Source organism: Alosa sapidissima, chromosome 17 (genome assembly GCF_018492685.1).
Source record: "Alosa sapidissima isolate fAloSap1 chromosome 17, fAloSap1.pri, whole genome shotgun sequence".
Classification (NCBI taxonomy): domain Eukaryota; kingdom Metazoa; phylum Chordata; class Actinopteri; order Clupeiformes; family Clupeidae; genus Alosa; species Alosa sapidissima.
The window spans coordinates 18,634,086-18,652,731 of record NC_055973.1 but is presented as its reverse complement, the minus strand read 5'-3'; the positions used below and the strand labels follow the sequence as shown (position 1 = coordinate 18,652,731).

At 41.7% G+C, this 18,646-nt stretch overlaps 1 protein-coding gene across 5 annotated transcripts in view; it reads left to right on the top strand.

Annotated features, from left to right (window-relative positions):
- The window catches only part of LOC121688002 (partitioning defective 3 homolog), a 291,825-nt gene that overhangs the window by 27,912 nt on the left and 245,267 nt on the right, over positions 1 to 18,646 (top strand). For 3 of the 5 annotated variants that reach the window (XR_006024477.1, XM_042067282.1, XM_042067284.1), the window contains exon 2: positions 7,824 to 7,925. Coding sequence is in view for 3 of the 5 variants with exons in the window: in XM_042067282.1 (XP_041923216.1) it covers positions 7,824 to 7,925 (102 nt within the window). In the remaining 2 variants the exon portion in view is untranslated. Of the gene's footprint in view, positions 1 to 4,292; positions 4,441 to 6,917; positions 7,057 to 7,823; positions 7,926 to 18,646 lie in introns of those variants that run through there. The other 2 variants (XM_042067285.1, XM_042067283.1) reach the window with 2 other exon arrangements.

Genomic DNA, 18,646 nt, shown 5'->3' with positions numbered 1-18,646 from the left:
GTGCAAAATTGTGCAAAATGTGCAGATTGGCGTCCACTGTCAAAATGTGCAAATTAGCATGTCAGCATTAAACTCATGTTCACTTATAGTAACTGTCCATAGAATAAGCAAGTATACACATCACATATCACAAATCACCAGCTAGATGTGAAACAGTCTGTGCAAAATTGTGCAAACTGGCGTCTATCATCACATTGTGCAAATTAGCATCTCTCATCAGGACTCATCTTGGCAACAAATTGGGTACAACTCTCTACCGTAAGAAGACAGACAGAAACTCTATACTCCATGGACATTCGTACCATCCAGTCCCACTCAAAAAGAGTCTTCCCATATCACAGTTCAATCGGATTCGCCGCATCTGTAGCAAAGACACTGATTATGAGTTGCAGGCCAGAGATTTAGAGCAGAGGTTCCATCAAAGACAATACAAGCGTGAGTGGGTGACTCTAGCCAGTCAGCGTTTCAAGGGGACTACACAAGCAGAAGCCATACAGACAAAGAATAGAAACCAACCAGAACCTAGAATAAACTGTCACACAGTACTCGCCACGAGGACGTGCGTTCCAAGCAGTCATACATAAACACTGGCACATTGTTGAGTCTGATCCCACACTGATTGCCTTCACCTCACCCCCTAGGGTGGTCTTTAAAAAACCACCCAACTTGAGGAACATGCTGGTCAGAGCACATCTCCCACCACAACAAGAACATTTCTTACGCAAAATACCCACTGGTGTGGCAACTGTAGTCAATGTAATTTCACTCACAAGGCTAAAACCTTCAACCATCCTCACACCGGGAAGATCTACCACATAAAAGGCACTATAACGTGTACATCCATTAATGTCGCATATATGCTCCGATGCCCATGCAGATTTGCTTACATAGGATAAACCACTAGACCTCCTGAAAACGAGGATTTCTGAACATAGATCCAATATCCGTCTCCATGACATTAGAAGTCCAGTAGCACTTCATTTCACACAGGCCTCTCACAATGTCTCGTCCTGAAGATATACAGGAATTGAACTGATCAAACCACCCAGTTGGGGAGGGGATGTTAATGCACTACTTCTTAAGAGGGAAGCATATTGGATATATGCATTAGACACACTGTCACCACGCGGCCTCAATGAGGACTTCGATCTTAGGCCTTTCCTGTAGCCTGGGCCCCATGTTGCACAGTCCTGACAATAGACGCGAATTTGCACAATGTGATAATATATGCCATGCTGCACAACTTTGCACAGACTGTTTTTTGATATCTAGCTTATGTATGCTTACCGCTGGCTGATGTTTGACATATGAGATGTGGAGACATGCTTGTTCTATGGATATGTACTATTAGTGAACATGAGATGAGTCCTGACAATAGACTTGCACAATGTGATAAGAGACGCCATTTTGCACATTTTTATGGGTATGTACTGTAAGTGAACATGAGATGAGTCCTGATGAGATGCTAATTTGCACAATGTGATGATGGACGCCAATTTGCACAATTTTGCACAGACTGTTTGTTTGACATCTAGCTGGTGATTTGTGATGTGTGATTTGTGTATACTTGCTTATTCTATGGACAGTTACTATAAGAGAACATGAGTTTAATGCTGACATGCTAATTTGCACATTTTGACAGTGGACGCCAATCTGCACATTTTGCACAGTCTGTTTTGACATCTGGCCGTTGTGTATCCTGTGGACAGAGAATGAGGTCATGTTGACATGTTTTTGTAGTTGTTGGATTCCTGTAATATTTGTATATAGTGTATGTAGGTGTTTCTGGAAAATGTAGATAGGTGTATGGATGTATGTATGCACTGCATTACTGAACATGTGTTGGCACTTGCTGTGACTGATTAATTACTTGCCTGTGTAACACCACTGTGTGATCATGTGATCACTTAATTGTACATATATGGGTGTCTTTTGATTGTTGACTCACGTCTTGAGTTGGCCCGAAACGTCACAGTAAATAAAATATAACTTGGGAGAATATACTGGTGTTGCGGACTTTTTTCCCTTTCTCATCGTAAGTGTTTTGTCCAGCACCCAGGATCAGATTGGGATGTGCGTTCGTTTTTTCCTCTTTAATATGTGCTGCTGACCCAGAGGAAATGGACATTCAAAGTAGAGCTCTGTTTCTACTACTCATAGGCCTAATTGAACTCATTTTTAGCATCAATATGAAATGTTGGCCTTTTTCTCATATTTCTTCATTTAAACTCCCTTTGTTTCAGCCCCAAGTCTTAATTTAAGATGAACTTAACTCAAAGGTGATTTAAAGTCATTCAGGGTGGCACTCAGGTTGTACTATTTAGAGATAATTTATTCAGTGCAGATTTGATGTCATAAACCAACAAGGTAATGAATTTGCATCATGCATAGTTTGGATGAATTGCTGGAATACTTGAGATGGCTCTGGTGCATGAGGCAGCCTTGCATTTCCCAATGATGATCAACCTTGGGTTTACTGGGACGTGGGAACCTTTAGTATTGAGTTGAGTCAACTCCTTTTTTTTGTTGTTGGTTTGTAATGAGACACCACATGCTGCTATAACTGAGAACTTACTTTAACCCTAAAGTTCATCTCCTAATTTGTGTTGGTGCTCTGGTCCGTGGGGCACATACGTAGGCTAGGGCTTTAACTGTTTTGCCTAACCCAGAAATGAGCACTTCGTCTAGGGCTTCAGAGAAGAATACGTTTCCCATCTCCGGCCTCATAGTGGTTTTAAGTATTCAGGAAATGAGTGGAGTCCATGCTGTGAGACGCCAGTGAGAAACCAGAGGCCTCCTTTTTAATGACCTAAGCCAACAAGCTCAGGAGAGGAGTGTAAGGAATAGCAAGAGATGTAGGACAGAGGGGTTTTGGCACTCAGCCACAGAACACTACTAAACCAGCTAATGCTAACAGGCCAAGCTAAACAAGCTGGGATTCTGTGGTAAGAGGCTTGGTGAGGTCATGGCAGAACTAAAGAAATACCTGGTCTGTGATGAGCCATTAATAATGAGGCTTCACCCCCCCCTACCCCCACCCCCCTCACACACACACACACACACACACACACACACACGGGTCATAACATTGCATCTCTTTATAGTGCATCTCTTTATAGAGCTTACTTCTCTACATGAGTCACCTAAGTGACATTACATTACATTTATTCATGTGCAACTTTTATCCAAATAAAGGCATCCTATGCAAGTTTTTCACCTTAATACGGCAGCTCCAAAGTCATTTTCATGGTAAACTAACGTTATAGGGTTCACGTGCCTTCCGCAGCCCTAACCTAGCTGTCTATGGAGAACCAGCCTTGCAACTTGCTCTCCCCTGACCTGGAGAATTACAAATTGCTTTACTGCAATTGGACAGGGCTGGACAGTAGGGGGTTATTACATCTTTTAAATAGTCAGGTGCCAAACCATATAAAGTTTTATAGGTTATTAGGAGGATTTTAAAATCAGTCCTTAAACTCACTGGCAACCAGTGTAAACTGGCCAGAACTGGGGTGATGTGTTCCCTTAATTTAAACTTTGTCAAAAGTCTGGCTGCTGAGTTCTGTAAGTCTGTAAACGAGAGATGGATTGTTGGGCTCTTGCAACACTGTACATTTTCCTAAATAGCCCACTTTTCATGGGTCCAGCATTTGTATGTGTTTCTCAACTGGCTTGGCCTGATCATTTTGTCAGAGAAGCTGTGCTTGTTTGTGCTTGTACCTGCATGCATAGTTGTGTGTACTGTATGAGTGTGTCCATGTGGTCATGGTCTTTGTGATGTTTGTACATCCTGAGTAAATTCAATGATATAGGCTACTGCCACTACACACTGGAATAGCTCAGGATGTTGTGCTCAAGTGTCACTGTAAGGCATGTCCATGCAAGCTCTTGCTCAACAGCTTCTTATAGGGACAGAGACACATGAGACATTAATTTATCAGCACATCTTTAATTAAACAGTCTTTGCATATACTGTAGGCTGTACAGTCATTCTCAAAAATAATTCTTGCATTTGTTGGTGACATATCAGAATGTAAGGATTTGTCTTTTTTCTGCAGCACTTCATCTGTAATAAATAGATCACTATGTTCAGTATACTTTACACTAATAAGGGTAAAGTAAATTACATTATTGTTTTGTGAGTGCATTTCTTCCCATCTCTTTGTGACACCAATGGCATTGTCTGTAGAAAGCAAAGATTCTAGAACAGAGCTCTGTTCTAGAATCTTTGGTAGAAAGTGTGATCAGTGCTGTTCCACGGAATTCTACTGCCATTGTCATAAATGACAGCAGTAACAGTGAAGCAGAGAACAGCAATTCATGGTGACCTGTGTTTCCCTGATTCATGCAAGCCTGCTTAAGAAGCCGATTCAGTACTAGCTTGTGAGGAGACCCATTGTTTGTTCTGTGTTGTGTGCTTACACACAACATGATTGTAAGGTACATGATCAGATAAGTACCTGTTTTTTAGAGTAAGGAAATGACTCATGAAGTCATGTTAGGCCAAACGTCTCATTGGCCAATATCTCATTGACATTACACATAGTGTGAATCTGTGTGTGATTTGTATGTATTTGTCGTAAAACAAGCTCTTAATAATTTGGCAAGGCAGCAAATAGCCTGCCGACCTAGCTGATCTGTGCTCATATTTCATGAAGGGGCAGGTAAACAACAAGGCTGTGACTGCTTTGTAATCCATTGCAGTACTCACAGAACACAGGCAGCTAGCTTGTATATTTTTTGAAAGTGACATATTTTTGAGATAGAGTCACAATGGTGCTGTTGATTCAGTAAAAGGTATGGGGGTGTATGAGGGTTGGGAAGATTGCTGAATGTCTGAACCTTGTGTCCCTTGAAAAGACAACATGGCCTCCCAGGTTGAAAATATAACATTCAGGACTAAATGTAAAGTCTTGTCAGTTTCTAACCATAAGAACAATATTTGATTGAGAGAGGGAGTAGGTTTTTTTTTCTTTTTTTTTTCCTTGCCTTCTTTCCCAGCCCTCATGCCTGATGGATGGAGCCCCAGTTGTTCACACAAACATCTGTCTCCCCTTATTTTCAACCCTATCAGAGGTCTTCTACTCCCTTTGCTATATTGGAGTCAGTGTGTTTCCTCCTGTCATCAAAGTGGATTTGTGCTTTCCACAAGCATGAATTCACAACTGAATGTGCAGTCCATAATCTGTGTGTGTAGGTGGCTTGTTGCAGATAAACAATCGTTTGATATTTGGGAGGAATTTCTCACCAGCCCGTTTGGAGAGTATGATTAATACACATGCTCTGTGTGTGTGAGTGTGAGTGTGGTTGCGTGTGCACTTCTCTGCATGAAGTAGATATAGCCAGATGTCACTTGTCTTGGGGGAAGGTCCTACCTGACTTATTCCATTTTTAATGTCACATGAATCCACTGCTCATCCCTTGCCTCATTGCCTTCCCACAGGCATATTTTTTCTCTTCTTGCAAACTGTACAGTTTTGATTGAAGCTACTAGTTTGTTCTATTAAAGGGAAACTTGGCAGGATTTCCCCCTCTGCTGGAGAAATTGTGCATTATGCTATTTCAAACTGTGGAAAAAGGTAATGATAAAGCACATGGATTTGTTTACAAGCTAGCAAAACGGTTAGCATAAGTTTGGTAGACAATGTGGATGTTACAAGGTAAGAAACACGATTTAAAGCAAGTTTCTTGTTTCTCACTTCTCTTTCCGGGACGGTAGTCTCAATGTTGCAAGGTTGGTTTTCCGCCTGGGGACGCTAGGGGCAGCGGGAAAAGTCACCATTTTCACCGGAACAGGTCATTTAACCATCCAAATGATTTCTAAACCGGTTTATTACGTTGAAATAGTTGCCAAGTTCACCTTTCAATTTTTCATAAATAGAGACTCAAATTCTGTCTCTCTCTACAGAGCTCACACATTCTTTCCTCTGTGTCACATTCTCACACACACAGACACACTCACTCTCTCTCTCTCTCTCTCTCTTTCTCTTTCTCTCTCTCTCTCACTAACTCACTCATTCACTCACTCACTCTGGAGTGACTGCATACAGTGGAATGTTAGCAATTTGGTCATGTCTTTTGGGTGCTTACTAATGCATGTTGTAGTTGGTGGGCCGTGGGCACTGAATGACCTCCAGCTCTGTTCACCCCTGGTTGAAGCGGACTTTTTCTCTCTTTTGTCTCTAACTCTGTAGACATGACTATCTTGCTTAAACGCAAAAGCAGCATTTAATCTTAAACAGCATTCAGTTAATACCACTTTTACATGACAGCATCTTACATACTCAGTTGAAATTCTTTTTGTCTTTGAGTGTCTGTCGCTACTTATAAAAATAAGAGTAAGATCTTATTGATTGTGGGTGCACACACTGTTGCTTGGTGAAGTCTGCCTGAAGACATTAAGCCACAAAAAGCTCAAGAGTAATAATACATAATATGTTTAATTTGTATACTGACCCTATTGAATTTGTTGAACTGACCCCTGGGGGACACCATGAGTGACTGTTGTTGTTTACAGTTGTTTATGTATCTGTAATGGTGTTTGTCAGAGAGATGAGAGATGCATTAGGTCGAGGAGGATGGAATGTTTGATGGTATCTCATGGCTTTGTCAGGGTACACGATTTTTTTGTTGGACATTTGATTTAGGATTGACCATGTTGCACTATGCAATCAAAAAACCATACATTCTTGCAGTGTCTTGGTCGGGAGATTGGCTGCATTACAAGATCATGTATCCTATCGTTTGTGTCGTGTGTCATCATAGTGTCAGTGTCAATACGGGTGTCGTAGGAGATTCCCCCAAAATTCTGACATGCTAGACTTTTCTTTGTGGTGTCTTGGAACGTCACAGACAATTACACTACAATACAAGACAGGTTCCTCCTTCAGCTGGATATGTTGGGCAAAATCAGGCTGAAATCATGCAATCTCACTAGGCCATGAGGCAGCGCTGAGGACTAGGAGGAGGATGGTGTGGAAACTGGAGTCGGCAGAAAGGAGGATGTCGTTGGTGAAGAGCTATGCGGTAGAATGCCAGTTTTTATTTTCCCAGAGTGTGAGTTCCATCTCTCCCTCTCCCCATGACTCTTTGTACTGTGTAGATACTCTGTGTGTTCCGTTTCATTACACAGTGAAACATGTGACTTATTCTCCGTTTTGTGATGACAGTGTTTGGATTTGGTACAGTGGTTGGATTTCTGCAGCAGTCTGTGTGTGTCACAGTTGTTTGAGCTGTCAAACCCATCTGCCTGGCAGCTCTTTCCCAGGGTGCCTTTCTCCCTCAGCTATCCCTCAGCAGTTGATGAGATGTGTAAATATCCTGGAATGTGCTTCATGTTTAACCTGGAACTGGGGCCCAACAACTTGTCAAGCCATGCACATCTTCCCGGAGGCCAATATCACTTCACCAATGTTACTTAGCTATTTGTTTGGTATTTATTAGCCTAGCCCCAGACCATAGTCAAAATCTGCCCTCAAATGCAAATGAAAAACTGCTCACATCATATTAAAGATACAAGAGGATTAAAGCAGGGAACTTAATGTTTTGTCTGTTTATCTCATCTTACTATCAGAAAACATACAGTATCATCAAACTGTTTTGAATATAGTGAACAGGGGTAATAATTCTCCGCGCTATCAAGGCTTCTAATCCACCCATGTGGTTAGTTTAATGTCTACGGAGTAATAGTGGTCTTTCAGTTTTGTGTCCATTAGTTTGTGGTCAAGATGTTTAGCCAAATGACATGGGCTGGATTTAGCACCTAATTAAATTCACTTATAATCTCCTTTCTTTCTCTTTATTTTTCTCTCTCTCTCTTTTAGGACCAAGCATACTGGATTCAGGTGCACAGGCTGGAACATGGAGATGGAGGTATTCTTGATCTGGATGATGTGCTGTGCGACGTAGCGGACGATAAAGACCGGGTGAGTCCTCCTTGCATGCTGTCATCGTCCAAAATTGTGAAGGCATTCAGCAGGAGGTAGTTTTGTTATTGTTGTTAAATGTTAATTAGGTTAGGTGATTTCAGACAAGCTGTCATTTTATTTCTCTCTGTTTTGCTCTCTCATTATGAGTGTGGTCAGTACTGGCCTGCTATGATTGATCTGATCTGTAGATGATTTGGTCGCTTCAGAACCAATTTGGCTGATTAGAATGGCAGTGGTGGTGTAACTGAATAGCTTCAGCTTTGCAGTGATACCCAAAAAAGTCATCAAATATTTAGTAAGCAAATGCTCCTGCTCATAGAAGCAAGCACATGCTTTCCCCTAGCTACGTTTGTGTCCTCTCTCTGTCCCCTCTTTCCTTTTCTCTCTCTTTCCTTCAGGCCATTCCAAAGGCCCCAGTCACAGGATAGGATACACTTATGGGATGTCTTGTTTTAGACTTCTCATTTTGTATTTGATAATATTAGAAATGTGTAATGAGACAGTGGTATTAAGATCCATGATTTATTCCTTCTGTCTCTCAGGGAAAAGAGAATTTGGAGCCTTGGCCAGATTCACTTATCCGATGGTTACATGTTGTCATTGAGTCATTCAGCTAATTAGCATTCTGTTGTGAACGTTGATGGATACCCAAGCTAATCTATGCAACTGGTCAGTCGACAAGTGTTCTTCCGTTTTAAAGGAAACCATGATGGCCACAAGAAAAAAAAATCTACTCATTTTTATCTCTTTTCGTGTCCAAACCCTCTCTTTCTCTGCCTGTTTTACCCTCTTGTTCTCTCAATCCATCCATATTTTTTTTTGCCTACTGTAATTCATAATTCATTGAAAGTTAACTTCAAAGTTATGACTCTGGTGTGTGTCACTGGAGTGCAAGGCTTTGTCATCATTTACCATGCATGATCACACTTCCTTACCAAGCTGAGATGCATCACACAAGACCTGCAAAGACTAGAATGGTCTACAGTAACAATGCCGTCATACAAAACTCTTCCAGTAATATGTGCTGAGTCAGTACACAATCACAGACCATATTATTAGACTGTTTTTTTGCACTCTCAGAATGTCACCTGTCTGCCAATATTTGTGCGTTGTGTATGTATGCAGATATATATGGTTAAAATGTAAAACATAGAACCCACTGTTTCGGTTTGGATACATAAACATGGTTAGATATCATTGACTGCTTTTTGGTTTGCAAAGTCTACAGTGTTGTTTATTGTTATTAGTGTTTCCTATCAGCCAGTTGGCTATAAATAGCCATGCACATTTGACTCTGGTCTAGGGCTTTCAGACCTGTGAAGGTTAGATAATGGGTTATCCAAGCATGAGAGCATACCATTCAAGTGTATATGTCTGTCCATACAGTGGACCCCAGAAATGTGTCCCCTCCCCTTGGAGGTGGTGGGGCTGTGGGTGGGATGTTGGCTGTGCATTGTGTGGGTGTCATGGCAACTGCTGTGGCTGGGCCTGTACTGTGAGATGAGAAGCTGGAGCATTATTTGCCTCTCCTTGCCCCCGCCCCCTTGTCTCCCTTCCCTTTCCTCTAGCCTGGCTAGTCATCCCCTCTCATCTTTTTCTAATTTAATCAACCCCCTCCTCTCCCGCTTATCTTCTACCTCCATTTCTGCTCCTGTGTAAGAGGAGTAGTTAGTCTTCATCCATAAACAAAATATACTGTACTGTGGGTCTAAGTGCCCAAGAGTCTCTCTTGTAACCATGTGTTACAACACCATAGGAACATAAACCCTCTGTTCCCTTAGATGGTCTAGGGATTGAATTTGGTGGTTATGTATTGTTAATGAAAAAGGAGATAGATGGCAGGTTTAATTATGGACTGGGCACTGGCAGACACATTAGCCAAGCCATCTGCACGAACTATGGTTCCCATTTTAATGACACTGTATGAGTTGGTAGAAGATGTATGGGTAAGCTATTTCAGATCAGACAATGGTTCTTTTTCCCTTTCTTTTCTGTCTCATTCTCCTTTCCCCCACCTTTGCTTTTTCTCTCTTATTCACATGCTCACAGTGTCAAAGTTACACCCTACCACTACTGATACAAATGATTATTTGCATGGTTGCTTCAATTACCTAATTGTGCTCATGGGGAGTAACTACCTTGTCAACGGCTGCTGTATACTAAATTAGCTGGTATAGTTGATTGTACTTGACACACACTGGATTACTGTATATGTTCTTTCATCCACAAATAGGAATAATCTCGGCAGTCAGTTTTCCAGTTGTATTTTGTAATCTTGTTACTTTTACAATAGCCTAGTCTACAGGAGACAGATGGTGAGAGAGAGAAAGCACTATGTCAATTTTTCTCATTTTCTTTTTTTTCCTCATTGACCTGCATTCATTATGCCCCCTGTCTGTGGGATTGTGGTATTGCAGCAACTTCTCTGCCCTCCCTGCATACTGTATGTATGACATGTAAGGATTCTGCTTGCTGTTGTGAATTGTGTGACTTACAGTATTATTTGCTACCCTGTAAAATCGTTGGTAGTAAAGTAAAATCTTTGAACACACTTATCGTAACAACACAGGGTGTGTAAGGTGGTTGGCCACCACAGGTTCTTTCTGCTGCCTCACTTTCTCTTTCTGTTTGTTTTGATGTACTCTAATGGCCGAGAATCCTCTTCATCCCATCATATAGAGATTATCCTAATGTGGATCTATGGTAGAAATGGTGTCGCTAAGATTGTCAGACTGGATTAAACAGCAGGGTTAATCCACTTCTCCGACTCTCGGTGTGTGATGGTTTAGATATGGCAGTCAGAAGCTGGCTTAGGCAGTCAGTATGAGTCTAGACAAACTCTAGGTGGGGATAAGGAAACTCATAAAGAGATCAGAAGATTGTTAGGTAGATATCCCAGGTGTTTGTTTAAAATGTTCTAATATACGTCCTACGAAGACTCAATTCACCAAGGTGGATGTTTGCAGCTAAAGCTTGTTTCTTAAAACCTTTTGAAGTGTTAACTTAATTATTGTTGTAACACACAGGGCTGGTCTCATTTTGGCTTCAATTGCCTTTAGTATACCTGATGTACAGAGTATGCTGTTATTGAGTCTTTAAAGTTTTTTGGGCAGGAAGAGTGAAGGGTTAACATATCTGACCACCCATTGTGTATATTAGCTCAGTTACCATACCTTGAATATAGTCAAAAGCCAACTCTAACACAAGTCCAAATTTGAAGGCTATTTGTAGTTCTCATTATCAATATACATTTAAATAGTTGGTGGATTTACAGAATAAAAGTGGATCACTGGTGTCAGACTTGCAAGGTGGTGGGAACCGAGACATCTTTGTCTTTTTCGAAAAAGTCAGTATGTGGGGTCTTCTTTACCACCCAGGATTTGGAGTTTGGATATGCCTGGCTGTCCAGTTAATGTTTTCCCTTGTGGTGTGCTGTCCTCCCCCCCCCCCCCCCCCCCCCCCCCTTCTCATGGTCATCTGTTTGGTCTTTGAAGTGAGGTTTCAGTCTGACTCATGCTGTTTGTGTAGGACCCAGAACGTTTCTCATGTACTTTTAACTTCCTGCACACATTTTACAACTAATGTCCCTTATTACATGTATATATAGTTGAAAGTATTGATAGTCATTGCAGACCAGAGAGACAAAGACAATAATGATATTGTTTTTGGAGTTGTGAGATGTCCGTGATGAAGTTTGTTCAAGGAAGAATGTGTGAAGAAAGAATCTCAGGTCTTGCCTATTAAATTGTATTGATGACCAGATATCCATATGTTGCCCTGTTTGCTTGTGAAGTGGTTGTTGAAACAGTGTGTGTTGGCCTTGGTTCCCCATTACATGACAGTCACATGAGATGGTCAAGGACGAGAGCAGCCATCAGGTCTTTGGCATGCATGTCACATTGCATTGTCACACATGTGACACAGGAGCGGCCTCAACTCTGTTCTATGAACCCGGCAGGACGCAGACTTAGTGTGACTATGACAAAATGCAGATACTGTTTGAATACACTGTGTGTGTTATTTGTGTGCATTCTAGAATGCTAGAGGTCAGTTTTATGAGTTCTTTAAGTTCAACAGCTGCCTGAAACCCACCAAGTAGTGCCCAGGAATGCACACGGCACACCCATAGCAGCACACTTCAAAAGCAGAAGTAAAATATGGCCAGGTTTAGTCAGACAGGCTATGAATGCCAATTAAATGAAATCACCAGCATGCAACACACATATCCCTGCCCTGAAAATGTCTGCTGTCTGGTAGGTAGGACAGTGACTTACACAAATAGTAGCTCCACAAACCACATTTAGTCTGCGTCTGTGCTGCCACACACATCATTCTCGTTTGCTGCTAGCATCTAACTTTAAACTCTTGCCTCTACTGTCAGGGAGACTGTGACCCTCAATTCACGGCCTGGCAGAAGGCACCTCCTCTGAGTCAGTGTTTGGCTTTGGTGTAGTTCAGCGTGCTGAGCTCATTTGTTCCACAATGCAGTTTCTCCTCCTCCTCTCCCTCCACCCCACCTCCTCTCCTGTTTCTCTGGCCTGTTGGGGCATCCACCAAGCCTGCAAGAAGAGAGGGTGGGAACAAGGAAGAGGACTGCATGAGCAAAAGAGGAAGTGAGCGGGAACGCTGTGGGAATGTCGATGCGCATGTGTTTTTGTAGTGTCTTTATGCAACATGATGGCGTCTCACTTGATTAACATAAACAGACAATAGATAATAAGCTGAAGTTAATTGAGATGTTCCCAGGAAGACACTGGTCAAAGCACAGGCATCTCTTGGCTTGATTTATATAACCAAATATTGCATTATATTATTCTGACCACCTTTCACTCACTGACTGGGACTTGTAGCAGTTCGTGCTTCCATTCTAAGTCTAATAGTTGAACACACGCATACTCACACAATCTGAAATTACACACAGATGTTTTTTCATGATTATGGGCCCAATTTTCTATGGTCAAAATTGCCTCTCTTTGCCCAGTATGCACACACACACACACACACACACACACACACACACACACACACACACACACAGTCTGTTTCTTTTAAATGAATTTACCCAAGATATTGCCATACGTCCTCTGAAAGATCACAAGTGGGCCTCTATATTAAGATACGATTCATATAAGATTGGCATCTCATTTCAACATTCTTTATTCTCAGTTTATTAATTGCACCCAGGCAGCCATCATTCAATGACATTCGCTCATATCTTTACTCATAAGCACTTGCTGTTGTGCATAGAGGGGGTGAGGGCCAGATAGTGGTGTGAAGTCTGGCACTGTGTCAGAAATCTGTCGAGGTTGAAGCAGTATTTAATACGGCCTCATGCAGTACTTCTCTGGCCTGGAATGTCAACTGCTGGCTCGGGTTTACTCAAGTCTGCTGGCCAGACGGTGGAACTTTTAAACCTACCCACCCAACGACTCATCTCTCTTTCTCTCTTTCTGTCTCTGTCTCTGTCTTTTTCACACACACACACACACACTCACTCACTCACTCACATACATACATACATACATACACACACACACACACACACACACACACATACATACATACATACATACATACATACATACATACATACATACAGCACAGAGTAGTGTTACTCTGATTTACAGACAGATATATATTTGACATTGATTCATTGTAGGTAAACTGAGTTCAACAAAAGTTAGTTTAGTATATGGTAGATGGTATGGTGAAAATGACGGTTTGTGCCATTTCATAGATGGATGCTGTATACACACACATACGCTGTACGGCTGATTATTTTATCTGAGACATTGGATTTCTTAGAAGTGGCTATTATAGGGTTGATGAGTTGGCAAGATGAATCTAATTTGGCTCAGGAACGAAACACGGACAACATGGGAACCCCTTTACTGCAAACAGGTTAATATGCTGTGAACAGTTTTATCAGATTTGAACTAGGGTTAGTGGAATAGCTTTACCGGTACATTACTTTCATGACGTCACTATTTACACAGTGGCCGGTCCTCCACTAGGCACTCCACCCATACCATTCAACAGTTGGGTTGTGCTCTTAAGCCAGCTGTTAAAGAACATTCCAGACAGATTTACTGTGGCCTGCAATGTGGTCAGACTTTGTGTAGATTCTTCTGGAAATGGTACTGTCATGACTGATGGAGCAAGTAAATGTGGTGTAACTACTGACATTCCTCACCACTCCAAGCAGAAGAACCCATTAACAACTATTGTTACCCTACCCTATTTTTAGGGTGTAGAATATATATGATATATATATATAAAATATTATGATAATTTACACATATTAAATAGAAACAGCCTTTTGCTAGGCTCTATATAATGTGGTTGGTATTGGTTGTTATATTGTTTACATATTAGTATTGACAGAGTAAATATTTGAGCCTACCGCTTACAGTATGTTGATTTAAAATGAGCGTTCCACATAATTAGCTATGATGCAAAAGTGGATTACGTCACTTTGAAATCTAAATGGCCTAAATGAAAGAAAAGCAGCAAGGCATAGCAAATATAAAACAGAATCTTTATGGCCCTTTATTATCTTTATGATCATTGCATTCAGTTTTACCCTGTATAATTCATGTGATTCCATGGTAAGATGTATTCATTAAGACATTTGGCAACCCACTTCCTGAAATGCAGTGTTACGGTCAACGGAACTTTGATACTCTTGACAGCCTGTTAAAGGCCATTGCAGTTTCACTGGAGTTGCACCTCCCCCTTGTGGTGTGTCAATGGAAGTGGAATGCCTTCTCCCTCCATATTATGTTTTTTTGTTGCGTGTGTAAATAAATGAATGACTGAAAGAATGAATTAATGAACGTAAAGCACAACATCTGTGTTGTCATTCTGGAGGTTGTATCAACATCTATGTCATCATTCTCAAGGTTGTATACATTATTATACAGTAGTTATGTGCAACTCAGATTTTACTTTTAGTTATGTGCAACTCAGATGATGCATGGTTAAATGAACAGGATAAAACACACACACACACATACACACACACACACACATTTTATATGACTTCCATTCCCTCTGCAGGATATCTGCTGCTCATGAAGAATGCATTAGGATAGGTCATGTTTGAGCAGCTCCAGGCTAGGTGCTGCAGTAAGTGTCTATTTCTGTTGCCTCCCCCAAAGTGTTAGCAGGCACCTGTATGTTTGAGACTGGGGCTGGTGCCCTGAGGTTAACTTCTATGATGTGGGATCTCCAGGGTTGTCACTAGGGGTTACTGCAATGTTCTGTGACCTAATCAACACAGGAGGGTTCTGGTCACAGAGCTGTCAGTGTGCTGCTTCAGTAGCCTCAGGCTGTAGAGTGAAGGGAACAATCATCTTCATCTTCATCACCATCATCATCATCACCACCGACCACCGACACTGCCACCAGTGACAGGACAGTACCTCAGTGCAAGAGAACATTTGCACGCACACACACACACAACACACACACACACACACACACACACACACACACACACACACACACACACACCTTCTCACAAAGCCATTTGAAGCTCTAATGTTGGATGACTTGGGCAGTGACAGCAGTGAAAGGTCTGTCTGATAAGTGACGACTCGAGGTGGGAAAGACACACACACACACACACACACACACACACACACACACACACACACACACACACTCACACACCCATGTTTGAATGCTTTGTGTGATAGGTGAATGTGTACTGTGGGACTGTAGTCAGTAGGTGGCACTGTAGCCATGGTAATCAAATTTAGTTAAGAAGCTCACTGGGACTTTTGCCATGCTGGCTGCATGGGTAAACCTTCTGCCCAATCAGGGCATGTCGATTCCATGGCAAACATAACGCAGATTGAACCTGTGGACTTGAGCCACCAGTTGGAATAATGTGGGTGTATTTCCATGGAAACCATGCCAGTGTGCCAAAATGGCACCTGGGTTCTCAGTAGAGCTCTTGCTGTGAGCTAAATTGTGCAGCTCTTAGAGTGGCATACCAGCAGCTGCATCCAACCTATTGTCAAAAGGACATAAATAAACCCCAAAGACTTCAAAGACTGGACTGATTTTGTTTTCTGTTTGATTTGTGAGAGTGGAGGAAGTAATGGTTTGGCCTTGATAAGAAAAGCCTTTGCCCCCTCTTTTCTCACTAATCATTCAGATTATTGCAAATCTGCTTTTGCCAGGTCAGACTACCACAGGTTCACAGCACAATAGTATCAAAGCAAAATTGAAGTAACTGATTGATTATCTCTGATTAGCCCACCTTTCAAAAGCTTTTCACTTACATTTAACTCCTTCTAGCCGTAATTGCCTGTGTGGTTGGTCATGTCTAACTCTAGTGTCTCCAGGCATCTGTCCTGACTGTCAAGAGGCTGAGAGGGGTGAAGCCAGGAGGAGAGAAACTCACTTCATGTCATCCGTCATCTAATCAATATCACTCAGACTTCAATCAATCCCCCTAGTGGGACTTCACAAATAGATAGTCAATGCAGGAATCTACCACTCTTCTTTGTCTTGCTTCTCCCTCTTTCTTTCGCCTTCTGTCTCTTTCTCCTGTACCTCTCCACACATTCTCCTCTTCATTCTTCTTCATTTGGGCAATGTGCAGAGGTACAATCTTAAACCGATGTCAGATTTTCACGGAATATGTTTTCTCTGTAGCTACCATTTTATATCTTATTGATTAATGCAGATGTACTGTAAATCCAATTACCTAGAACCATAGACTGTATATATAGATACAGTCTATGCCTAGAACAGACACCTCGATCTAATATGGAGGATAAGAAGAAGGGTGTCTGTTTGTTTATTCAGAAGGAGCGTCATTGATTGCTCAGGGTTCAGACTGATAAAGGACGGGAGGCACAGGGAAGGAACAAAGGAGAGTTATCATGTAGAGTAAAAAGGTATGGGAAGAGTACTATTTGTCTGGATCTAACAGAATTGGGAGTTTATTATCCTCCATCACCTGCCTGGAAACTCAGCTCTTTGCTGAAGTTTATGCTTGTAGTTTTTTGCCTTTATTCAGTAAAGAAAGACAGGAATGTATAGACCCTTTCAGCAATAAAAACAAAAACATGCTTGAACGTTCTATTTGGGTCCCAATCTACTTCCTCTGCATTAAGATAACATATGGAATGTTAAAACGGAAGCCTTGTGGGGCCAACTATAATGCTGATAATGGAACTCTCTTGAAAGGGTCTATTGGGAGAGGGAGATTGTGAATGGGATTAGGGAATCACTGTAGTTCGAACCTGTGACACATAGCTCCATTCTTAAGAGCCTTTCACACCAAGAACGATAACTATACCGGCAAGAAAGTATTGTTCTTGCTAATATGAATGACAACGTCCACACATAAACTATAACAATAAGGACACAAAGAACAATATTGTTGGGGATCACTTTCAGAGCGATTTTGAGAACGATAAAAACCTGACAGCCAATCAGAATCCATCACATTTTAGCCATCGCATTCATCAACACGAGGAGAGACTTTCCTCACTGTTGGTCAGGGTGGACGCTTTTATCCTTGTAGTTATACTTTATTTATATATATATATATATATATATATATATATATATATATATATATATATATAATCTTTATAGTCATTGTTCCTGGTGTGAACGGCCCTTTAAGGGTGGGGTGCCAGGTATACAGTGAAATCCCTGTCACTATGATCAGCTTGGTTTCTGTGCTGAGATCACAGGTGTTGGGTCTGGTTCCAGATGACAGGCCCTTTGGAGTAAGCAGTTTCCCCCTTCAGTCTCACCAAATCCACTGTCTGGTTTATTTTCTGAGAAAAAAGCCCATCACATCCCTGAAAACACTCTCAGAAGATGCTTGATCAGGAGGTGATGTTTTTTGTATCACTTGACAGCTGTCAGGTCTGGTTGCACTCTGCCGTTGAACCACTTTGCCAAACAGAACTATTAACTAGCATTGAAAGCACCAAGCAGTGTGTGTGTGGGTGGGTGGGTGGGTGGGTGTTTAGGGTGTGAGGCACATTTGGGTCAGGGTGCCATGATGCCTCTAAATGAAGATGACAGACTCAGACTCCCTGCTGGGCTCTCCCAGTTCCCCTGGAGTGCAGAGCACAGAGGACACAAAAACATACACACACAGAAGAGGACAGATTGTCTCAAATAAAACCCTCACACACAGATTTTCCCGATCTAGCTGAAAACTCTGTCATTCAGGCTCGAGTGCACATATGTACTCTTTGGTCATTCAAAGTCTGTGGGTGAACAAGCGTAGCAGTTTGCCCTTGTTTGCATGCAGAGGTTTTCAGTCTTGAAGTCATCATTATTAAATTAATGTTACATGACTAGACTCTAAATGCCTTTTTACCCAGTGGTCGTCTATGGAGGTCAGACAGCTGCAAGAGTGGCTATTTCCACATTTTTGTGTGGTTTGCTCTTCTCTGTGTTTCTACACTGCTGTCTCTGAGATGGGACATGTACTCTGCGAAGATACTCTTGTTTTAGCACACATGTGCAAATCTACACTGCAAAGCAAATGGCTATTAATTCCTTGGAAAAGCTGTGTGGCTGTGACATCTCATCTATCGGATGTCACAGCCGCATGGCTCTTCCAGGGACGTTTGAGTGATGTTTGAATCCACCAGCTCTTTATGAATGAAAGACTATGGACACCTCTCAAGGCTTACCTCTGGCAGGAGATGCCTCTTCCATTCTTCTTTATGCCA